General features: G+C 38.6%; 2 protein-coding genes, 1 long non-coding RNA gene and 1 pseudogene across 4 annotated transcripts; all 4 read left to right on the top strand.

The window, feature by feature from the left end:
• Positions 1–1,830: 1,830 nt before the first annotated feature.
• LOC110226288 lies at positions 1,831–3,137 on the top strand. Its single transcript, XR_002330359.1, has 3 exons — positions 1,831–2,119; positions 2,323–2,422; positions 2,530–3,137. It is a non-coding gene; the product is annotated as an uncharacterized LOC110226288 (long non-coding RNA).
• Positions 3,138–3,184: 47 nt separating this feature from the next.
• LOC9306873 lies at positions 3,185–5,052 on the top strand (annotated as a pseudogene). Its single transcript, XR_002330328.1, has one exon. The product of XR_002330328.1 is annotated as a phenolic glucoside malonyltransferase 1 (transcript).
• A 4,014-nt stretch (positions 5,053–9,066) lies between these two features.
• LOC110226268 (meiosis-specific protein ASY2-like) lies at positions 9,067–11,404 on the top strand (the record flags this gene model as incomplete). The annotated part of the gene is given in 6 exon segments (XM_021017271.1): positions 9,067–9,679; positions 9,754–9,891; positions 9,894–10,358; positions 10,419–10,472; positions 10,551–10,633; positions 10,757–11,404. Coding segments are annotated over 6 exon segments (2,001 nt in total), but the record flags the coding sequence as incomplete, so codon positions are not given.
• Positions 11,405–23,932: 12,528 nt separating this feature from the next.
• On the top strand, positions 23,933–25,594 carry LOC9306872 (phenolic glucoside malonyltransferase 1). Its single transcript, XM_002870756.2, has one exon. The coding sequence runs from the start codon at positions 24,074–24,076 to the stop codon at positions 25,442–25,444; it is 1,371 nt and encodes a 456-aa protein (XP_002870802.1). The 5' UTR covers positions 23,933–24,073; the 3' UTR covers positions 25,445–25,594.
• Positions 25,595–25,782: the final 188 nt, after the last annotated feature.

The raw sequence follows: 25,782 nt of genomic DNA, 5'->3' as shown, positions 1-25,782 counted from the left end.
TTAAATTTAAATTTTGGTTGTAAGTAAAAATTATCTTTAAAATATATAGAATTCTTTTTAGTTAGAAAAAGTTATTTTTGTATTCGTTCTTTTGTCTTAAGAAACAATTTGCATTTGTAAATTTTAAATTTATTGTAATGGTTTTTACAAAAATCCAGTTAAATTAAATTTAAAATCACCAAAACTTTCTCCAAATATTTTTCATTATTATTATTTTCAAATTTCGAAAACCATAATTTTATCATCTCGCCCAAAATAATTTAACAACATTTCTAGAAAATATTTTAGATGCAAACCACTGGTTAAACCATCATCTTATTTACATCTATTACCAAATTTACTATTTATTTTACCATTATATATATATATATATATATATTTTTTTTTTTTACACGTGTCACGATCATATGAATTACTAAGTTTACAAACTAAGCTTTATATAATAAGTTACTAACCTTGAAAACCAAACTTTATATAGTAAATATATTTACGGTGTATACTATCATTGTTCTGTTTGTAAGTTTAGTTTACACTCGCTTTGCACCTTGAATCCACCACCTCTCACTATTAAAAAGCTAGACCACACTCTTACCCCCTTTCTTAGAAAACTCCATTTGCCCATGTGTGTATTTTCACTTGAGGATCGCAATGATTCAGTTTACTCTTGTATGCTATGTAACTACATGGTCATCTAAATATTAAAGTTGAACGTACAAAAAAATAAAAGTTTTACCAATAAAACGAAATTGAATCAATAGTGGTGTTTTGAAGAATTTATTTTGTTTGGTGAAAAAATATGAACATTCTATTTGTTTATATAGAGGTGAGTATTTACAATCTTTTATCTTTTAGGATATTAATTAATTATATAATTTCTTAAATCCTTTTTTAAAGAAAAGTGTAATCCTGTTTTTTTTAGAATTAGTAACTTCAAATTAAAATAAGTAAATAATTTTATAATTTCTATTTTATAATAAGATTTAAAAATAAATAAAAGGAAGTTTTTGTTTTACACGTTAAAATCTGAGATCGATAAATTTGTCACATACGTATTGTTTCCTTATATATATATATATATTTTCTTAAATAAACAAAAGGAAATTTTTTATTTACACTTGTCAAAATCTGAGATCGATAAATTGACACGTGGCACGATCTTATGAATTATTAACTTTGAAAACCATACTTTATATAATAAGATTTTTTTTTTTAATACATAACTAGAATATGACCCGCGGTACACCGCGGGTTAATTTTTTTTGTTACAAAATAATTTAAATTATAGGTTGTATTTGTTTTGGTAATATTGTTTGTTTTGTTTAGTGTTTAAAATTATATAATTGTATTTTAATTCTTAATTCTAGGATTTCACCCATGATATACTGTCTCGTATTAATATAAATCCAAACCCGTCCCACCATATAACCCCGTCCGGTGAAATTAAATATCATTTTGTTATTTCTTTTTAATAGTACTTTATTTTGGAGACATAATTCGAATCAGTTTAAAAATTTGCTTTCAAATGGTTCTCATAATATATAAGTTTATTTATAGAGGTTCAAATATTATATTAATATTATAGTTTTAATATCAAAGTTTATATTTATAAATTGATTATATTAATATCATAGTAATTTATATATTTATAAATAAATTATGCTAACATAGTACTTTATATTAATATATCAAAGTTTTTATTTATAAATTGATTGTTGCATCAAATATATTTGTTAGCATAATTATAGATTGTGTTGTATGTGTGTTAATAATGTAATTTGATCTATAATCATTTTATTATAACTAAAACAATAAATCATCTCAAGCCCAATAAACAAAAGGCAAGCCCAAATATGCCAAGAGAGCAAAACCCAAACTGAGTAGATATTTTGTGCTCATATTATTCCAGAAAAAAATTAAGAAAAACGAAAATTGGAAAAAAAAAAAAAAATTGATGGTTTCCTGAGAAACAAAAAAAAACACACAAAAATATGTAAAACTGAAAATCGACAACAAGCTCGGTGTCTCGCCGATCGAATCCCAATTCGATTCCGTTCTACATGACTTCCTATTCAAGGATTATAATCGGTTCCGAAGAACATGTTCAAAGCTGAATCAATAGGTAAGAGAATTTCAATCGTTACCGATAATTTAGATATCGAATTTTTTGCTTTCCAAACAAAGATTTGTTGTTTGTACATAGGTTTAATTTTAAAGACGATTTCATTTTGCATGTCTTTATTCCGAATACGATTTGATTGTGAAACCAATTTCTAAAGTTTGGTCATACATGAAAAAACATAACTTATGAATCGATTGATGCAGCCACTTGTGGTTTGACAGAGAAAGAACTTCGGGAATAATATGAAAGCTTGTTGAAGGGTTTGGCAATGATAAAGACAATATACTATCAAAACCCGTGAAGGTAAGAAAGAGATTGTATGTAGAATCAAATTTTTGTTATATAGGATTATATGCTAAGAATATTGTTAGATTCATGGCAATGGTTATTAACCACATACCACCATATAGTTTGCAGCTGGGTATCAGCGTATAGGTGTGGAGGACATGCACAAAAGGAAAAATTCAGAAAAAAGCTCCTGAGATTATAGATCAATGTATGTTGATGGACCACATCAAATGCTTTGAAACTGTGGCCGTTGGAGTGAAAGACATTGTACCATATTCAGTCGCCTTCAGTTGTGGATCTAGAATATCCAGAGGTAGTGTATATACAGAGAAAGCAAAGGATGCGGCCATTGGTGTTGGTAAGGTTTTTGACCTTAAGCTAGAGATCAGAATTGTATTGGTTTTTTCTGTGTTTAGAGGTAGGAGAAATGAGCGATTATATATAGAATTTTGATAGGTTAGTAGGGTTATGGGTTAGAGAATAAAAATAATCTTGATTAGCAAGGTTTGAATATCTTTGAAAATCTTTAAATCGTCATATACTCTTAACCAATTTAGGATAATATCGTTAAAATCGTTTATATATGAGATATTTCCAAATATGTAAGGTTGATTGATTCCAGAATTTATATAGCTCATTTATTTAGGAAAGAAAAATGTTTTGCACTTAATTCATTAGCACCTATTTAGGAAACGATTTGGATCAATTTGTTATAACTATATATTCTCCATATCTTTCGATTATGAGAAACTAAATGCATTTTGCCTTGAATGTATGAAGCATCAAATATGGTAAAATTCGATTGAGAGAATTCGGGTAGAAAATCACAAAGAAGGTAAGATCCGAGATTCTCCAAAGCGGGTCGAAAACAATTAATTCCGGGTCAAAATTTTGATCCGATTAGGGACCCCAAAAACTGCTGCAAAAATGTATAGTAGAATATAATTGAATACCTCTACATCTCTCTTATCTATTTATAGTATCATCACCGGATAAGTAATGCATCGCTCACCACAAAATTGTCGGAGAAATGGATTCATCACTTAACATCATCGACGTGGCACAAGTCACTCCTTCAAACTCTGACTCGGCGGAGTCACTCACTCTCCCACTCACCTTCTTCGACCTTATTTATTTCAAACTTCGCGCTGTCGAACGAGTCATCTTCTACAGACTCACTGACGCAACTCGCCCTTTCTTCGACTCAGTCATCGTTCCAAATCTCAGAACCTCTCTCTCCTCATGCCTCTCTCACTATCTCCCACTCGCCGGCAAACTTGTATAGGAACCTCTTGATCTCAAACCAAGCATCGTCTATTCCCAAAACGACGCCGTTTCATTCACTGTTGCCGAGACAAACGCGGAGTTCTCTCGTTTATCCGGCAACAAACAATTCCCCTCCACCGAGTTATACCCGTTAGTCCCCGAGTTACTCAGCTCCGACAACTCAGCCTCCGTTGTGTCGTTCCAAGTCACGTTATTTCCAAACCAAGGGTTTTGCATCGGCGTAACCGCACACCATGCCGTTTTAGATGGAAAAACGACAACCATGTTTCTCAAATCTTGGGCACACTCATGTTAAACATCAAGATTCTTCTCTACCGCAGGATTTAATCCCAAATTACAATCGTACGGTCATAAAAAGTCCAACGGATAGTGAAAACAAAGTTTTGGATGAGTGGCACTCTTTAGCCAAAATGTTAGCGGGTGGTAAAGAACCTGAGAACCCCAAGAGTTTAAAGCTTAAACCGTCATTTGAGATTGGTCCTGACGTTGTCCGGTACACTCTCGAGCTCACTCGTGAAGATATCCAAACGCTTCGCGAGAGACTTAAGAGAGAATTTTCTTCCTCCTCACCCTCACCCTCAAAGGACCTTCGCTTGTCTACATTTGTTATTGTTTACTCATACGCGTTAGTGTGCTTAATAAGAGCTCGAGGCGGAGAACCGAATAGACCGGTTGGATATGCATTTTCAGTAGATTGTCGAAGCCTCATCAATCCACCCACCCCAAGTTATTTTGGAAATTGTATCTCTGGTTGCTTGAGAATGATGTTGAAGGCAAAAACGTTTATGGGTGAAGAAGGGCTTTTGGCTGCTGCGAAAATGGTCAGCGATTCGATCGAGGAATGGGACGAGAGTTTGGCATGGAAGATTTCGGATTTCCTAGCATTTGCAACTCTTCCACCAGGGACACAAATTATTTTAGCTTCCGGGTCTACCCGATTTGGAGTATACGGGTTGGATTTCGGATGGGGCAGACCGGATAAAGTGGTGATTGTGTCGATCAGTCAAGGCAATGGGATTTCCATGGCGGATAGTAGAGACCAAAACGGCGGTGTGGAGATTGGCTTCTCACTCAAGAAACAAGAAATGGACACACTAATTGATTTGCTCCAATATGATCTAAAAAATTAAACCACCTTTTCTTCTTCACATGAATAAAATTGTTTTTCCTAAATGATATCTTCAAAACGATAACGCCAACTTATCTAATCAATTTCTTTTTAGTAATATTGTGAGATATCCATATTTGTGTATATCAGTATATGCTTAAGAAAATGACTAGTATAATCATTTGGTGACAAAAAGAAAAATATGTAACATTTCTACAACTTTTTGGATATATACGAACGTATAAATGGACTCAATCTCTCGATTTTAGTACCAAACATTTTTTTTAATATATTAATTTATATTTGATAAACAAACAAAAATTACTCGAGAAATGAAGATATGATTTTAGTTTAGAACGCGTCATAGTATATAAAAAACATGTGATTGAATGTTATTTTGTCCAGACCCTGATGATAAAGTGACTTATATGTGGTACCTAGTCTTGTCTAGTTTTCATCATGGAGAAAAGAAGACAAATGAATGCAAAAAAAAAAAAAAAAAAAAGACAAATGAATGAGCTTCTCATCTACTTGTACACCCTCAGTTGAAAGTCCGTTTTTGAAAGTTAGCCAAGTAATAAGACTATCTACAATGCAGGTGTGTTGAATTATTTATTCAACTGTTGAATTTCCACATTGCATCTGTTGAATAATTGAAAAACCTTACGTGGATTCAACTTGGTTGAAAGTATTCAACATGTTGAAAAGAAAATTTTTGGGTCCGCGCATGCCACGTGTCAATAAGTGAGTGGTAGGTGTGTTTCAAACTCGGGGAAAAGAGAGTGTACTCTCTAAAACCTTTTTTTTAATTTCTTTTTTCGAAAAAAGAAGAAATTTTTTAGATGCTGACACTTGCTATATTTTCATTGGATATTGAGATTTTGGAGATTTTTATTTCATATTATCTATTTACAATCAATTATTACATACCAAACGAACTTAAAAAAAAAAATATTTATATGAAAATTTATAACTTTTTAAACTCTATAAATAGAGACTTGGTTCATTTCATTTGGACACATAAAAAAAAACACAATTTCTACCATAATTTTCTTATTCTTCTCCCATAAACGCATGGTTATATCCTTAATTTTTTTTTGAAATGGATTCTAATAATAATCCTATGCAAAATTCTACTAATTTTCCTTTTCTCTATCCAAATTTCAACAATAATCCTACGCAAAATTCTACTAATTACCCTTTTCCCTATCCAAATCCCAACAATTATCAATTTCAAAATCCATCTTTCAACCAACCTCAAAATGTCCCAAATTATGGTTTTCCACCAAATTTTTCTATGCCCTCATCTGTTCCAAACTATAATCCATATTATGGATCGATGATTCTATATTCATCTCAACCACCTCCTTATTCTTCCACTCCAACTGATAATGAAAATGCTTTAAATGTTAGAGCAATTGAATTTCCCGAATTTTCTACACAAGTGACTCTTGGAGGGATGAGCGGTGCTGATGAAGCCACTCCAAATACAGAAGATTCAACCTCTACTCACCGGAAAAGCCCCAATTGGACAACTGAGCAAAATTTGGTGTTGTTGAGCGGATGGATTAAATATGGAACAGACAGCATTGTTGGCAGAAACCAAAAGAGTGACTCATATTGGGGCAAAATTGCTGAGTATTGTAATGAGCATTGCTCATTTGATCCTCCTCGTGATGGAGTTTCCTGTAGAAATCATTTCAACTACGTGAACAAAAAATTGGGCAAATGGATTGGCGCTTACGATAATGCTAAACGTATGCAACAAAGTGGGTGGTCGGAGAATGATGTATTGGCGAAAGCACAAGAACTATATTCAAGTGGTAAGAATGGGAAATTCAATTTAATGTCAGAATGGCTTGCTGTCCGTGATCAACCACGTTATGGTAGTCAGGTAGGAGGAAATAATGGATCTGGAAGCAGTGGATCTAAGAGGGCCCACGAGAGTGATGCAAGTGACTCCAACTCGGTAGGATCTAGTGTTCGTCCCATGGGGAGGGATTCAGCTAAAAAGAAAACTAGAAAAAAAGGCAAGGGAGAAATCTTGGAAGTCGTTACCGAAGAGTGGAATGAATTCAAGCAATTGAAGGAGCAAGAGCTAGAACAATTGGTAAAAATAGCCAAGACACAAGAGGAAGCAAACCAACTGATGAAAGAAAAGACTCAAACTAAGAAGATGAAGATGTTTATGAAGCTAAGTGAAAAGGAGCATCTTGATGATCGGAGCAAAGAGCTGTTGGAGAAGTTGAGCCACGATCTATTTGGAAACTAGAGGTTTGTCAAGTGTATGGCTACACTTTGTCACTTTTTACTTGAATGTTTGTCATGTTTATCTCTGTATTTTATAATTTTGTGTAATAATGTTTGTTTGTCATTTCGTGCAATAATGTTTGTTTGTCATTTCGTGTAATAATGTTTGTTTGTCAGTATTTCATTATTTTCCGACAATGTAATCTGTCACCTTGGATTTTTATGTAATCGAATCTTTATCTTATTTTTATCTTTTAAATTTCAACCACATGATGTTTTAATCGAATCTGTATCTTATCCTTCTCTTTTAGATTTCAACCACTCGATTTTTTATAAATAGGACCTCATTTTCCCGTTGATGAAATAATATCGCAAATCTCACCTTACTAGTTAAAAAAAAAATCAATGGATCCATCAAAATTTTCTTTTGATATCGAAGCTTACAAAAGAAAATCTGAAATTGAAGAGAGGTATATCATCAATCTGAAATTGATGAAATAATACTACTGCTTTGGAGTGCTTGCGAAGATTCTCTAAAGGAATCATACGACTGTATGAGCAAGAGTATCTCAGAGCCCCAACTCAAGATGACCTGCAGAGAATTATGCGTGTTAGTGAGATGCGAGGGTTTCCGGGGATGATTGGGAGTATTGATTGCATGCACTGGGAATGGAAAAATTGTCCTACGGCGTGGGAAGGTCAATTTACTCGAGGCGATAAGGGAACCACCACTGTTATTCTTGAAGCAGTGGCATCTCATGATCTATGGATCTGGCATGCTTTTTTTGGATGTCCCGGCACCTTGAACGATATAAACGTTCTAGACCGTTCACCGGTTTTTGATGATGTTGAACAGGGAAATACTCCAAGAGTCAAATTCTTCGTGAACCAACGTCCATATGATATGGCATACTATCTAGCTGACGGTATTTATCCTTCTTATCCCACTTTCGTTAAATCGATTAGGCTGCCTCAAAGTGAACAAGACAAGTTATTTGCACAACGTCAGGAGGGATGTCGCAAGGACATTGAACGTGCATTTGGAGTGTTGCAGGCTCGATTTAAAATTATTCGTGAACCAGCTCGCATGTGGGACATAACCGATTTGGCTATCATCATGAGTGTGGATGTCGGATTCACACACTCAAGTATTTTTATTAGTAGGAAAGATTATTCTTGAGGGACAAAAAATAAGAACGTAAAAAGGCTTATGAATACAAAAAATTGATATCGTATTTCTTGCTCGAGAGGAAGATCCCCTTTACATGGCCATTGGCCTTCATATTTATACATAGAGAAACGACATTTAAAGTGAATAATTAAGTACAATTATTCTCTCTTAAATGTGTCCGTTTTGATTCCTTGACTTTAATGCTAAACGTTTGAATTTGAGTTGACTCTGGTCTTTATGGGCCTCGCCTTTTGGCCCAAGTGTCCTTGAACCGTCTTACCCGTGTCTTCTACACCGAACTCATGTTGAAGCGCAATCACTTCGGATTCTCGAAGTGGTGATAACCACTTCGACCGTTCCTTCGGCTCACGGGTCCAATGGGCTTTATCCTTTATGGGCCATTATCTTGTCTTCGTGGCAATCTTTGGTTGGTCTCGGACTTCTGGTGCGGGATCCGACACCAACAATTAGCCCCCCAAGTTCTTCGAAGTGCTATTCCAATTCGGAGGACTTTAAATGCTTTAATAACCAAAGATTGCGTTCCGAGGAATCTTCTGATTTCTTCCCGCCAAGATCCCATCAGTCCTTTAATTTCGGCGCTACCCATATTTAGTCGCGTGACATATGTCACCATTATGACCGTATCTTAATTATTTTCTATTAAAGCGGGAAACCTTTCCACTTCCCCCACGATTCCCAAGGCGGTTTCATCATTATCACTTAGCTTTCGTGAGGTAACTTCTTTCATCATCACTTTTACTCTTACGCTTTAATCGAAAACTTTCTCTTCTCTTTCTTCGCCGATTTTCTCTTTGCCGGATTTTAAATTTCTCATATTCTCCGATGACTTCTGATTCCGAGAGACCCGAATCTCCGTCATTCGACGATAGGCGCCCTAGTAATGACGAGTGCACTCGCCCTAACGATATTGCCGGTCCGCACTATAGATCCACTTGTACTCTTCAATCCCTCGAGCGGTTGAGAGAGCTTTGCCGGATTCCGCCGGAAATTATGGCGGAAGCACAAATAGCTGCCCCCACAGAATCCCCAGAGAACCATCGCGATGGTTACTTCTGTGTGTACGAGATTTATTTCAAGGGTTGCGGATTAACCTTCCCGCTTCCCGAAGCCCTAGTTCGGTACTTGGCGGTTCTCGAGATTGCTCTTCCTCAATTGACCCCCAATCTTCTCCGAACCATACTTGGAATTATAACAGTAGCGGCGGAAGCCGGATACATTATAGGGGTCGCCGAGTTGAATGAGCTTCTAAGCGTGAGAAGTTCATCGAAGAAGACAGGGTATTTCTCGGCATACCCTAATGCTAACAGGAACGTCATTTCACATCTTCCAAACAAGGATGAAAATTGGCATCACCCTTGGTTCCTGATTAAGAAAACCCCTGCTTCGATTGGGAGTCTATCAGATTTACTTCCATCGAAGTGGTCCGCGAAACCTGGTAGAAATTAGGTCGTATACACTCCTCCAATTTTATTATTCCTATTGATTAAACTTGTTATTTTCACTTCGCAGCTTTCGTCGCTCCGACTTTACCAACTGAAGAATTCATTGGCTTCTTCAAGATAATCCTCGAAGGGGAAACCCTTTGGAATTCTTTCACTCTCGATTGGTTCATAGAAGCCAATCGAAAACTCAGGATGAGCCCTCCCAACCGCCTCCTCCCTCAACCCAGGGAATGTCAGCTCGGGCTCTCACTGCCCAGCGAAAAATGATCTCCAAGCCGATGGCTGAGGCTTGCGACGAGAACAAGGCGTTTCTTGCGACCGCCATTGACAAAAAAGATTATAGCAAAACCTTATTGGTTGACGACGGTAGCACCGAAGGAGCCAGATCCGTCGCCGTTTTCAGATTGACACCTCGACATGAATGTCACGATGACCGTCCTCCCCGGAGGCTTCAATCTCCTAACCGTGATTCTCATCGTTCTTCCCGGGATGACTTTAGCAACGAACCGCTCAAGGATTTAATTCGCAAAAAGAGGGACAGGTCATCCCGCAGTGGTTCTTCTCCGCGAAGAGAGAAGTCAAGGGCCCGGACTGACCGTTCTCCTCGATCGTCCCCTCCTACTGAACCAATGGGTCCGCCTCGTCCTGTTGACATGTCTTCTTCTTCTCAACGTAGTGGTGAGAAGACGAACCTGGGTGCAGCTTCTCAGAAGGATAGTTCTGAGTCTCGAGATGATTCTCCGAAGACAAAGCCTGCTCTTGTTCCTCAGATCAAATCGCTCTCAGGTATGACGATACACATGTATTCTTTTTGTCTTGTACTTATTTTGAATTTCTAAGACCTTTCCTCTTTCGCTTTCGTAGCCATGGAGAAAGAAGGTAACGTTTTTCGGTGCTTCAAAACCCGGTCAGGTGCGATCCTGCCGGAATTCAACAAGTGGCGCTCTGCAATTCGTGAACGATACCTACTTCATGCTCATCATTCATCTCGGGTTAGTTCCGCTTCGATTTCTGACTTTACCGTCATTTTTCAAACTGATCCGTCATTCCGGGTTTATGTGTGATATCAGTCGAACGGCGAGCTCAATGACATAATTGAACATTACGAAGGGTTGGTCATTGGTCGGGAGAAAGAGATCGACACGTGGAAGGACAAGTTTTCCAATCTCGAGATTGACCTCCGCTCTTCTACCGACTCCAAGCATGATTTGGAGGACAAGGTTGATGGTCTATCATCCGAGCTTGCGAGGATAAAGGGGGAGCTACAGGACCAATACGACCAAAATTTCAAACTCCAGGGTGAGCTTTCCGGTGTTCAGGGTAGACTTCATGAATCCGAATCAACCGCCGACACCCTGAACAACCAACTTATTGAGCTTAACGCGAAGTACAAGGCGATTGCCAAATTGCGTGACTCCGAGTTGGCGAGGTCGGCATCAAAAGCCAGAAAGGAGGTTAAGGGACGCGGGATGGAGTTGATCCAAGGGGCCATCCGATTCATGCAGATTGAGAAAGCTAGGTCAGATTTGGAATCAGATATCAAGGAGCACGAGAGCAACCTGATCTTGTTGGATCAAATCCATGATACAGATTTCTCCGAGGAGCAAGAGAGGACCGAACTGTCGGCTAATCTTTTTGAAAAGCGGAGTCGCTTGGCAGCTCTTCCTACTTCGACCTTCAACCCGCAGGACTTCGAGGAATTCTTCACTGAATCGCCTCCTATAAGTGAATCGGGCCTAGACTGGGCAGGTAATGCTTGGCTCCCGATACTTACTACCTTTTTCTCACCTTATGTGTTTTTTTTAAAAAAAGTTGACTGGAACTGTCCTTCCCAGGTTCAAGTGAGGCGGAGGATGTCGTCCCACCCGAAGTACCTGCGGCACCGGCGGTCACTCCGGAGGATGGTTGTAATGTAGAGGGTGGACCAAGAGCTCCATCCGACCAAGCACCAGTCAAGGAGGTGAATGAAACTTCGGTTGCTGAGCCGGAGTCCGAGGTGGATATCACCCCGTAGTGGCTGCGTCCACTTTAAATTGGGAATTGTCCCATTAATTTTAAGACTTAATTTCGAACTTGTTTTTGCCTAAGGAAGCTTTATTATTTCTTTTGAACAAGATATTTGCCTGAGGAGGCTTTTAAACCTTTCTAGGTTTTGACCCCAAGCGGGTTTGGTTAAAATTATATGCGGGTTTGCAAAGTCCGCTTTTAACCTTTTGTGGCCTTGTGGTTATGCTTTCGAGATTTTTAGGCTGATCAGACCTTTCTCTTTAGAATGCGAGAACTGAGCTCGGCTTAAAGCGAGTTCCACACTTCGGGTTTAGTCAACTCGATAAACTTATTGGGCTTGGGCCTTAGAAACTTTGTAGTTAATGCGACGGTTGCTCTTTCCCTTCTTATAAGTAAAGAAAACGGCTCGTCTTTAATGCAATAACTGCCTTTTCTCGATTTTCCAAAAATGGTTTAAACCACTCGGGCACACTACCATTATTGGATTTATAGTTCCAAGACAAACCCTAAATCATTATAAATAATGGCTTACCTACCTCCAAGCTTTATTTAACTACGTTTTTAGAATCTTACTTGAGTAATATTGCGAGAATGGAAAACGAAAAAGTAGCCCCCATTGATCCCGGCAGCCCACTCTTCTTGTCCGGCGACGGCTTTGAACCGGCCGGCGTTCTCTTCCCTCACGCCGTCTTTCACTTTCCTTCAAAGGAGAAGAAAGAGGCTTGCGATTTTATTGACAAGGTAAATATTTAAAGTTTTTGATTTAAAAACTTTTTATTTCATCTTATTCATTCATCTTTATGCTAGGTTGCCGACAAGCACCGTCGCTTGTGTGAAGAGAGGCAGCGGCTGGGCCTCAAAAGGCAAACACTCGAGGCTCGCATTGCTCGGGTGGAAAGGAAGATACGGGCCTTTGAAAGTGACCCCTTTCAATGGGAATGGCGGAACTTTGACTCTGTCGCTGAGATCCCGAAGATGCTTCGGATGTATCTCCGCGCTAAAGGAGTCCCGGGTCCCGTGAACGCCCCCGTCTGCGCCGTTCCATCTGACAGCGAAGAAGAAGACGAAGAGGAGGCCAGCACCTGTCGGAAACGCGTTCGGGATTATCCCGAAGTGGATGCCAAGAACAAGGCGTCCACTTCGAAGGCTAAACCGGCGATGAAGGAGCCTGTTCCTGAGCCTCTCCCATAAATGTTCTCTAACTTCTTCCCTTATTTTAAACTCGTAATGGGCTTCGGCCCCTTTTTATTTATGGAAACATTTGCAACTTTCCTTTCTTTTCAAATATTCTCGGAGATGCGTCTTTTAATGCAGGATCTGTTCGAGGGCATAAATCTCTCCGCGAATCACTCCATTCCTTGGATAGAATCCGCAGCTTGCTAGGGATATGGGGTTCCTATAAATTATAGTTTCAATTTCCCTTTACTCCTCACCATTCTTTTTATTTTAGTAGGTATGGAGTTCAATCTTCGCTGTTCAGAATCTATGCCCGACTTCTCCAGAATCGGAATGATAAACGAAGATGCTCCAAATGAGCCAAGCAGGCAGCCTCCTCCACTTCGCGGCTTCTTGAGATCTCAGATCCGAGCCCCATGTGCTTTGATCAGGGATCTCCCAATCAGAGACCAAGGAACAGCGATGGCGTTCATAGAGGCACTCGAGCTTCAACACCGGAAGCTTATGTTGGAAAAGAGGAGACTCCGGAAGAGGATTAACCGGATGCAACACAGGCTTACTACGGTGTCAAGAGATCTTCACATCCTTGAATCTCACCCCGGAGAGTGGATTGAGCTTGGAATCTCTGACTTTGCTCGAATCCTGGACTGCATGATGCCAATCCTCGATCTTGCTGGTCAAGGAGTTGAAGTGTTCTGCTCGTCAACAAGATTTTCATAGTCCGAAGTGTACAATGAGGGACATTCCGTCTTTTGAATAAACGCTCTATTTCCAATCTCTTGTATGTTCGCATAGCCGAACCTTTATTTGCTTCAATTGTTCGCACAGTCGAACCTTTTTCCTTTAATAAAGAAATAAAACAAATTTTTATTAATAGCTGAACTCGTTTCCGAGCTGCCTACGTACCCATCTCGGGATCAAGCCACACCGTAGTTCATGTACATAAACAATGCATGTAGCTTTAAACATAAAACTTCTTTAGGTTGATCACATTCCAAGGTCGCTTGACTGGATTGTCTTCTAAGTCTTTCAACCTGTAAACACCGCTCCGAACCACTTCGGTAATAATGTAAGGTCCTTCCCAATTAATACCGAGTTTACCGGCACCTTCTTCTTTTTTGTTGTCAAAGACGCGCCTTAATACATAATCCCCCACGAAGAACGGTCTACTTTTAACCTTAGAATTGTAATATCGGGCTGCTGCCTGCTGGTAATTCTGGATCCGAATTAGAGCTTGATCACGCCTTTCATTTATGGTATCCAATGAATCATTAAGCATTGCTGAATTTTCTTCCTCATTTAACGGTGCTTCTGTTCGGCGAAGTCCGGGCACATTGAGTTCAGCTGGTACTACCGCCTCCATGCCATAAACCAAAGAGAATGGAGTTTCTCCTGTAGGTCGCCTAGGGGTTGTACGATAGGCCCACATGACGGGTTGGAGTTCTTCATACCATCCTCCCTTTAGATGACTTAAGCGTTTCTTGAGATTGCTTAATATTGTCTTGTTCGCGGCTTCAGCTTGACCGTTTCCTTGCGGATATCGTGGAGTAGAATAACTAACTTTGATTCCCCAGTCCGCACAAAAGGCATCAAACTCGTGTGAAATGAATTGTGGTCCATTATCAGTGACTATTTCGTATGGAACTCCATGTCGACAGATAATGTTTTTCCAAATAAAGGTCTTCACCGCCGAATCCTTGATACCAACATACGCCTCAGCTTCAATCCATTTCGAAAAGTAGTCCGTAAGGACTAAAAGGTATTGTACACCTCGAGTTGATTTGTGCAATGGTCCAATGATGTCCATTGACCACCTCATAAACGGGTTTGGGGCGGAAATGGAGGAGAATAATTCCGACGGTTGATGGATCAATGGTGCATGGAGTTGGCAGCGCTTGCATCTTTGGGCGAACTTAACACAATCTGTAATCATAGTGGGCCAATAATATCCCATCCTTTTAACTTTAAAAGCCATAGCCCTTCTTGATGAATGACTCCCACATAATCCTTCATGCACTTCGCTCATAACGACTTCGACTTCGGGCCCAAAAATGCATAATAGGTAAGGGTCACTGACACCTCGTCTATACAATGTATCTTTTGACAGACAAAATTTCGCGCTAACGATTCTCATTTTTCTGGCTTGCCACTTATTCTTTGGGAGCTCGCCTGTCATAATGTAGTGCTTTATTGGCTCCCTCCAGTCAGCCCCCCAGTCTTTAGCCGGAATTTGGTCAACCTTGTGAAATACTCGTGGCTCTGGCTCGGGATGTTCGTTTGGTTCAAGAACATCCTCCTCGATTAACAGTTCGGTTTCTAATATTGTTTCTGGAATCACATCTTCAGCTAAGACAACGGATTTCTTGTTAGATGTATTTGATCCCCTTGACTTCCTCCGTTTTTTGGGTGGCGGTTCGATCTCTGGTTCGCCACGGTCGCGTGCCGCTGCTCGAGACCTTGTAACGACGAGGGTTTCTTTGTTGTCTTGAATGCTTCGTTCCGAAATGCATTCCACTAGAATAACTCTTTTCAACTCAGGATCTGATGTTGACGCTAATGCGGCAAGTGCATCCGCAGTTGTATTCTCTCCCCGAGGTATGCGGATTAATTCGAATTTTGAAAATTTTTTAGATAGATCCTTCACCACTTCGAGATACGCTTCTATTCTTGAGTCTTTGGCTTCATAGTCTCCATTAAACTGGTTAACTACTAATTGCGAATCGCAGTAAGCCAATATTTCCTTAGCTCCAACTCCTTGTGCTAATCGAAGTCCGGCAATCAGGGCTTCGTATTCTGCCTCGTTGTTGGAGGCATTGAATAACAACCGGAATGATTGTTCTAGAATTTCTGATGTTGGAGATTCTAACTTAATTCCCACTCTGAATCCTTGCTTTGTTGAAGACCCATCTACGTGTAATTTCCAAGTTTGGTTCTCCGAATGCTCTATCGTTCCAGGTATTGGTAGCTCGGTTAAGAAATCTGCTAGAACCTGAGCTTTCATACTGATCCGTCTTTTGAATTCTATATCGTACTCGCTTAACTCCACCGCCCATTTCGCCAAACGTCCGGACTGACTTGGACTATGAAGTATTGTTCGGAGTGGTTGGTTAGTTAATACTTCAACCGGATGGGATTGAAAATATGGGCGCAGCTTCCGAGCCGAAGTTACCACAGCGAGTGCAAGTTTTTCCATCATTGTGTATCTGGTTTCCGGATCCGTCATTGACTTGCTCACGTAGTAAATTGGTTTCTGCTCCCCACGGTCTTCCCGAACCAAGACTCCACTAACCGCGTGGTTTGAAACCGATACGTACAAATAAAGTTTTTCATCCACTTCTGGTTTGGACAATATAGGTGGAGTGGTTAAGTATGCCTTAAGCTGCCCAAAAGCTTCTTCACACTTCTCATCCCAAAGGAATCCTTTGTTCCCTTTTAGAATTTGGTAGAAAGGCAACGACTTATCTATTGATCTCGAGATAAAACGATTCAGAGCCGCAATCCGCCCAGTCAACCGTTGTACTTCTTTGAAGTTTCTTGGAGAGGGCATGTTTAGAAAGGCGTTAATTTGATTTGGATTGGCTTCAATCCCTCTTTCTGTCACGATATAACCAAGAAATTCTCCGGATGGGACTCCAAATGTGCACTTCGCCGGGTTCAGCTTCATTTGATATTTATTGAGAATATCAAAACATTCCTCTAAATGCTTAACGTGATCTTCTTTCTTTAATGATTTAACCAACATATCATCTATGTAGACTTCCATTGTCTTCCCGAGGTGATTGTGGAACATTTTGTTAACCAACCGTTGGTAAGTTGCTCCTGCATTTTTCAAACCAAAAGGCATTACCTTGTAACAATAGATACCTCTATCTGTGATAAATGACGTCTTTTCTTGATCTTCGGGGTTCATCATTATTTGATTATAACCCGAGAAGGCGTCCATGAATGTTAACAGCTCGTTCCCAGCGGTGGACTCTACAAGTCGATCTATATGTGGGAGCGGGAAACTATCTTTGGGACATGCTTTATTTAGGTCTGTGAAATCGATGCAAACCCTATCTTTCCCATTCTTTTTTTTGAAAACGACAGTCTTTGCTACCCATTCCGGGTATTGTACTTCTCTTATGGACCCTATCTTCAAAAGTTTATCCACTTCGTCATTTACTATTTTGGCTCGCTCCACTCCAAGCTTTCTTCTTTTCTGTTTCACCGGCTTGAAGCTCGGATCCACGTTTAGCTCGTGAAAAATTATATTTGGATCTATACCAGGCATGTCCGCCGCTGACCACGCAAACGATGTTTTGTTTCTCCTCAAAAGTTCGACCAAAGCTTCTTTTATTTGGCCAGTCAAAGTTGCTCCAATTCGGACTTTCCGATCTGGTTTGTCTTCTTCCAATACCACTTCGATTACTACATCCTCTTTTTCCTGCCCACTAGGAAATTTTTGCCTTAGTCCTTCTTTTGCGGGCTTTGTTAATTGCTATTGGATCTTCAAACGGTGGCTAGCTAGGTAACACGTCCGTGAAGCTTCTTGATCTCCCCGAATTGTTTCCACCCCATTTGAAGTTGGAAATTTGATACATTGATGGTATGTAGAGGGGACTGCTTTCATTCGATAAATCCAGGGAGTTCCGAGGATGATGTTGTAAGCTGCGGGTTTATCGAAGACGACGAAGTCCACGATCTTCGATACCTTCTTGGCAAGGACCGGTAGCTTGATTGTTCCGAGAGACATGGCTGACTCGCTTGTGAACGCAACTAATGGAGATGGGGGTCCTACTATGTCTCCTCGGTTGATTCCCATTCTTTCTAGAGTACTTAAAAAGATCAAGTCGACCGAACTGCCTGTATCGATAAGGATCCTTGATACTTCGAAGTTAGCAACATCAAGGGTAATGACTAGAGCATCATCATGCGGTCTTTCGAGATGCTGCGTTTCTTCTTCGTTAAATGATATTGAGGCACCTTGAAAATCAACTTCTTTGCTCAAGCTTGCTCTGAGTAAGACATTTCGCCTATGTTTTTTGATGGAACTTATCGAATCTCGACAAAATTTGGAGCCTCCTAGAATCACATTGATCTTACCCTTCGAACTTCTTGGTTCTTCTTCGTTGGATAACCTTGGTCTTTTGGAATCTTGATCTTTGGAGTTTTCCTTTGCTTCGTGGTATTCCTTCACAAAATCTTTAATATCGAATTTGGAAAGATCTCCACTGGCCCAAAGCTCCGCAAGGTGCCTTTTAAGGACACTACAATCCTTGGTTAAATGTCCAGTTACTTTATGAATATCGCAATATAAACTTTCATCGCGGACCCAAGTGTTCGACCTTCCTTTTCCTTGGAATTGCTTTCCGACAGTACTGTTGAAGGGTTGCGATCCGAATTTTCTTGGTCCTTTGCTCTCCCTAGGTTTGAACTTCTTGGTAGGGACGGTAATTGCCAGCTTTTCTTGCTTATTTCTTTTGGCAAAATTTTCTTTCTCGTCCTCTACTTCCATCCAATTGTTTGCACGGAAGAGTGCATCTTGAATTGTGTCTGGCTTATGAAGTATTAAGTCTTCTTTAAACCTTGAATCATGTCGCAATCCTTTTCGTAGGGCAGATAAAGCTGATTGCTGTGAGATTCTTGGGAGCTTTGACAGCACTCCTTTGAACTTGGTGATGAAAACTCGAAGTGACTCATTTGACCCTTGCGATAAGTTCCAAAGATCAGCATCCGAAACGCTTTTATCCATAAGGATGGAATATTGCTTTAAGAATACGGCTGATAGTTCGTCGAAATTGCTGATTGAACCCGGCTCTAATTGGGTGAACCACATTAGAGCTTGGCCACATAGATTTTCCGAGAAAAGCTTGCAGTAACCTGCGTCCTCATCGGCTTCATCCAATTCGACTCGACCAGCAGCTATCAGGAAAGCTGCGATATAGCTTTTTGGATCCTCCAATCCGCTGTAAGGGTCCAACTTGAGTTTCCGGGAATCTTTGATCCTCAAACTTACAATTCGCGAGATGAAAGGTGTTCGCCTAGCTTCTTCAATGACTCGATTGATGTCTGGCTCCGAACTTGTAGCTTGATGAAATTTTGATTTCATTTCTTTTAATTCCTGGCTAACCTTCCTCATGGTCTCGAACTGGTCGAGGTTCTCCTGCTCGTATTAAGCTGCAAGTTGTTCTTCATCTCCGAGCTGTGTCTCCTCTTCCAACGTCTGAGCTACATTATTATTAGCACCGGGAGTTGTTTGTCCGCTGGTTTCATTTCGTGCAGCGGAACTTGGCGAGTTGAATATCCCTCTTCTGACTCCCACAAGGTTTCCTGCACTTAAAGAGCGAACACGAGTTTGTATAGTATTGACGTTTTGACTAAGAGATACCTGGGATGTTTGCAACGTATCGACGGCCTTTTCCACATCCGAGAACTTTTGTGATATGTCCGACATGGTTTGCTGCATAGCTTTGAGGGTTTCGGCCAATGATGTCTCAACGGCGTCTCCTCCGGACATTGTTGCTTATCTCGGAAGTGTAATAAAGAAAAAATCTGACCACTCAAGAAACTTCTATCCCCACAGACGGCGCCAAAATGTGGATGTCGGATTCACACACTCAAGTATTTTTATTAGTAGGAAAGATTATTCTTGAGGGACAAAAAATAAGAACGTAAAAAGGCTTATGAATACAAAAAATTGCTATCGTATTTCTTGCTCGAGAGGAAGATCCCCTTTACATGGCCATTGGCCTTCATATTTATACATAGAGAAACGACATTTAAAGTGAATAATTAAGTACAATTATTCTCTCTTAAATGTGTCTGTTTTGATTCCTTGACTTTAATGCTCAACGTTTGAATTTGAGTTGACTCTGGTCTTTATGGGCCTCGCCTTTTGGCCCAAGTGTCCTTGAACCGACTTACCCGTGTCTTCTACACCGAACTCATGTTGAAGCGCAATCACTTCGGATTCTCGAAGTGGTGATAACCACTTCGACCGTTCCTTCGGCTCACGGGTCCAATGGGCTTTATCCTTTATGGGCCATTATCTTGTCTTCGTGGCAATCTTTGGTTGGTCTCGGACTTCTGGTGCGGGATCCGACACCAACAATGAGGTCATGTATCATATTGCATAATATGATTGTTGAGGATGAACGAGAGACATATGCTCAACATTGGAATGATTATGATCAATCTGAGGCAAGTGGGTCTAGTACACAACAACCATTTTCGACCGAAGTGCTACCCGTATTTGCAAATCATGTGCGTGCTAGATCCGATTTGCGTGATTCAAATGTACATCACGAACTTCAAGCAGATCTAGTCAAACACATATGGGCACAGAGGGGAATGTTCGGTGGTGAATGAGATTTATAAGTTTGTGAGTTGAGATTATTATACTAATTAAGTTATGAGTATTTCCTTACTTGTATTGTGTGCTTATTGTATTGCATTTTAAGTTTCTCATCAATGTATGTGTTTTATTAACGACTATTTGTATTTCTCATTTTTATTATTTATAAAATAAAATAAATTGCGTTTAGATAAAAATTATTTGGTTCAATTATTTCGACTTGTTGAATTGTACAAGAGAGGATAAAATTATGACACGTGGCATTCATTAATTGGGTGAAAAAATTGCGTTTAGATAAAAATATAGATAAGAATACATGTTGTCGTTTTGAATTTTTCGTAATTTTATTTGTTTTAATAATGACTCTCTCTCTATTTTCGTTTTTCTTATTTACATTTTTAGTTAAAAACATAAAATTTAAATAAACTAAAAATAAAAAAATATTTAACTCTTAATTACGCTAATTAAAATTTAAGCGATAATCGTTATTAATACCCAATCGAAAAAACTAAAACATAAAAGAAATTAAAAATAATGAAATAAAAAGAAGTGGGGTAGGGTGTTGAATTTTATTAAACAAACCATTGTAGGGTATAAAATTTTAGTGAATGTTGAATAATTAGGTGGAAGAGAGAGAAGATGATGTGGAAGAGAGAGATATGATGTGGAGGGTGTTGAATGTTGAAACCAATGTACATATAAAAGAGAATCGAGGATATTTTCCTGCGAAAACCACACAAGCTTGCACCATTCCTTCGTTGGCCTGTCAAGACGGATTTGGTATTTTTTTAAAAAATTGATGTATATACAGTCTATATAAGAAAATGTAGCTCAACTTATGTATGGAAATAACTAATATCACAAAATCAAAACATAAATATGTATACAATAAATTGTTTATTGATGGAATGCATGTTTTTTTTTTTAGGTAGGATTATGCAATGCATATGTTTTTGAATAGATATCTAAAGCAAGAAGATTTATGCTCAAATGAGCTTATTTATAGAAATGTAAAACTGAAATTAGATAGCTCATTAATAGCTTTATCATGCAAAGAAACTAAAAGAGAAAGGGTATGACTGGTTAGCTTAGATAGAGGAAAAAAAATGAGAAGAAAACAAAATATTCTCAGTTAGTCTACTTCTTCACGAGTCAAAAAGAATTTATTGTCCACCAAATTCTTCTCAGTTCCTCGACTTTTAGTAGAAACAAGTGAAAAGATTCACCAATAAATACATGATAGAAATTTTTTTTCTTTCAACTTTCATTTTTCTTTTCTTCTGAATTCTTCTCATTTATTTTCTTCATTTTTCTTCTAAATACTCCCAGTCACACCCAAAGATTATTTTGTTGTCACGAGGAATACAATGATTTAAGGTTGATACTTTTATAAAGATAGATAAGGAGAGTTGTTTTTGAGACAACTCTCAAAATTACTTACATTAATTCTTATAATATCATATATATATATATATGAAACTAAGAGTACTAGACAACCCAAATGTCATAGGATGATTGGCTTCTTATGGGACAATATTTGGGCTTGTAATAAAGGTTCTTATAGTTTTAATGTCATTCATTCAATAAACAAAGCAAGCAAATCAATAAGAAAGTTATATTAATATTTTTGAAGTACACTTTGTACTTGGATCGGGTCAAAGCATATCCGCAATTGTGAACTGGATATCCATATAATATTTTATATTTAATAATAAAAATATTAAGAAGATTTGCTTAAGATATAAAATTATGATTATTCTATCATCTTTGTTTGATTTTTTTTTTACTGTTTTGAATCATCATATAATACATAATCTTAAGAAAATTTCTCAATTTTTTTTTCTGCATGTGAATCAAATTTTAAATCTATTACTCAATTAATGAAAAAGGTATGTGTTCGACGTCCCACATCGACTTTGCCATTAGGCTTTTATTTGTTAGAGTTGGCTCCGACGTTTGTGGAGGAGCTTGTCAGGATGATGGTCGAGGAATGGCGTTTCCAAGACATATCCGCGAATAGTTTGTTCTTTTTTCTATAATAATTGTCTCCCCGTCCCCTAGGGCTGGGCAAAAAAAAACCAAAACCGAGTATCCGAATTAGAAGCGACCCGAATCCGAATCCGAAAATTTAGATTTACCTTATTGGATCCTAAACTCATATATCCGAAAACCCGAACCCGAATCCGACCTAAACCTGAACGCGTAAATACCAGAATTTTTTATTCGAAAACCCAAAATTTTACCCGAAATTTGAATTTTTACCTGAAACCCGATTTTTAACCGAAAACTCGGTATTTACTCGAAAATCCGAGAATTTACGCGAACATTTATATAGCGGGTATTTAGCAATTCTGAATATCTATACCCGAACCGATCCACTCCCGAAAAGACATGAACCAAAACCGAACCGATTTTTTTATTTACCCTATTGGATCCTAAACTCCTCTACCCGATCAGGTTTTACCCGAAGCCGACCCGCGTACCAAATGCCCAGCCATACTGTCCCTATCAAGAAAAATACATTGAGTATGTTATGTCAAGGACCCAACTCAAATACTTTGAGTATTCATTCAATCATAACTTCAACGTGCCGAGTGCCGAGTGCCGAGTGCCGAGTGTCTAAAAGCAGAAGTGTAGAAGCTACCCCCTTTAAAGATTTCTTCCTCAGGCATGCGTATTCTACAGACAAAACGTGTAACTTTATTTTTCTTTAAAAGTCCATGCATTCTATCAAAATACAGTAGTGAGTTATTAAAAAAGTTTAGACCAGTGTTTTTAATGCTGTGTGAGCTAAATAAAGTTTTCCAAATGTATTTGGAAACTTCAATTCTTGATGAATTTGTATACAATTTTTCTAATATTAAATTTTAGTTAATAAATGGATAAAAACTTGTCTCTATTTCTTTTTGTTCGTTTTGTCCTTTATCACAGAAATGTTTTATGATAGTGTTAGAGTTTGAATTATAAATTTTTTTCTCATTACTAGTAATATAATTCTGTTATTTTTCATGGATAGCTTTTTAACTTCTTTTTTAGGTTTCTCTTTCTTTTATATAGGCTATATATACTGCAATTAGGCCTGTAAACGGAGCGGATATCCAGTTTTTTAGGCTATTCGTATCTGTATTATCCGCCAATTTAATATCCGTATCCGTATCTGGATTCGGAAATTTTGGATATCCGCGGATATATGCGAATATCCAGAAATAAAGTTTTCAAATCCTAAATTCATTAATATCATATATAAAAAGCTTAAAAATTTCATAAAGTAGTTAAATTGATTCAACATAAAAAAACATTACAAAAACAAGAAATTTATTAAAGTATCAAAAAGTTCAAACGATTTAAGTGATGTTTTGAAAATAAAAATAAAAGACATTAATCAACTTTTTTAGTATTTTAGAAATTATTTTTATTTTTTGTCATATTATTTATTTATTAACATTGAAAAATAAAATAAAAACAATTAAAAAATTTGGGCTTACAATTTTTTTGGGGCTTTAATACTTAGACATACTCCGGATATCCGTCATTTTGGTATCCGTATCCGTTTGACCGGATATCTATTTTTTTGTATCAAAAACCGGATACGGATATTCGCGGATAACGGATAAGCCTAGCAGCAGCTATGGCGCTAGAGAGTAGAGGCTAGAAACTAGGAGAGCAAAATACTTATTACTAATTTTGAAAATTGTAAACGTTGACCAGCTTTGAATTCATACTCCTCTATTTTTCAACATTAATATGTGGCTCGCTAGCCTCTATTTTTCAACCTCTCTACATCTCTCGTATAAACGATTGTATCTCCTTTAACACAAAAATAGACGATAATATCTCTCACCACAAGAATCAATATTACCAAAAAGAAATGGTTTCATCACTTAACATCATCGACGTTGCACGAGTCACCCCTTCAAACTCTGACTCGACCGAGTCACTCACTCTCTCACTAACCTTCTTCGACCTCCTCTGGTTCAAGATTCACGCCGTGGAACGAGTCATCTTCTACAGACTCAATGACGCAACTCGCTCTTTCTTCGACTCAGTCATCGTCCCCAATCTCAAAACCTCACTCTCCTTATCCCTCTCTCACTATCTCCCACTCGCCGGAAAACTCATCTGGAAACCATTTGAACCCAAACCAATCATTGTATACACCCCAAACGACGCCGTTTCATTCACCGTCGCCGAGTCAAACGCTGATTTCTCCCGCTTAACCGGAAAAGAACCATTCTCCGCCACCGAGTTGCACCCATTAGTCCCCGAGTTACAAAACTCCGACGACTCGGCTTCCGTCATGTCATTTCAAGTCACGTTATTTCCAAACCAAGGGTTTTCCATCGGCGTAACCGCACACCATGCCGTTTCCGATGGAAAAACGACAACCACTTTTCTCAAATCTTGGGCTCACTTCTGTAAACACCAAGATTCTTCTCTACCGGAGGATCTGATTCCGTTTTACGATCGTACGGTCATAAAAAATCCACCGAATAGTGATATAAAACTTTTGAACTCATGGCACTCTTTAGCCAAAATGTTCTCCGGCGGTAAAGAACCACAAAACCCCAAGAGTTTGAAGTTTCCTCCATCGCCGGTGATTGATCCAGACGTCTTACGATACACTCTTGAGCTCACTCGCGAAGATATCCAAATGCTTCGAGAGAGACTCAAGAGAGACTCACCAAAGGAACTTCGTTTGTCAACGTTTGTGATAACGTTTTCTTATGCTTTGACGTGCTTAATCAGAGCTCGAGGCGGAGATCCAAATAGACTTACCGGGTTTGGTTTTGTTGCGGATAGTCGAAAACTAGTCAATCCGCCAATCCCATCGAGTTATTTCGGCAATTGCGCCACCGGTACTTTTAAAGTGCCATTACGAGCAGAAACGTTTATGGCTAAAGAAGGGTTTTTGGCTTCTACGAGGTTGGTGAGCGATTCGGTTGAGGAACTGAACGAGAGTGTGGTGTGGAAGATCCCAGATTTTGTAGCATTTTGGACACAACTTCCACTAGGTACACAGATTGTTTCTGTTGCCGGGTCGACCAAGTTTGGAGTATACGGGTTGGATTTCGAGTGGGGCAGACCGGAAAAAGTGGTGATTGTGTCAATTGATCAAGGCGAAGCGATTTCCTTGGCGGAGAGTAGATATGGGAATGGTGGTGTGGAGATTGGTTTCTCGCTGAAGAAACAAGAAATGGATGTTCTCATTGATTTGCTCCATAACGGACTAAAAATGTAATTGCTTTTCCTTCAAATAAAATGGTAACTTCCTATTTTAACTAAACGCTTTATACAGATCCGAGAGTAAAAAAACCGAAAATTTATACTGTTGGTCGGAAGCTACTTGTGTGTTGTGTTATTGTATGAAATTCTGGTCATATTTTTGGTTGAGTTAGGTATCAAATCAATTATATTAACTTTCCTTATTAAGAAATTCTAAATTACACAGAATTTAGTTTCTAATTGCTGTAGAATATGGAGGATAACATACGAATACAGAACGTAGAGTAAAGGTTAGGCAACGTTTTCTAACATTCGTAGACAATAGAGTTAAATATAGAATACTAATTCTAATTT

The sequence above is a fragment of the Arabidopsis lyrata genome (assembly GCF_000004255.2).
Source record: "Arabidopsis lyrata subsp. lyrata unplaced genomic scaffold ARALYscaffold_7, whole genome shotgun sequence".
Lineage (NCBI taxonomy): Eukaryota > Viridiplantae > Streptophyta > Magnoliopsida > Brassicales > Brassicaceae > Arabidopsis > Arabidopsis lyrata.
Note: the sequence above shows the minus strand (reverse complement) of the source record. Positions and strands in the feature narration are given on the sequence as shown.

What these genes read in the sequence shown, in the direction of transcription:
- LOC9306872 (XM_002870756.2), top strand. Translation starts at nt 24,074, where the DNA reads ATGGTTTCATCACTTAACATCATCGACGTTGCACGAGTCACCCCTTCA.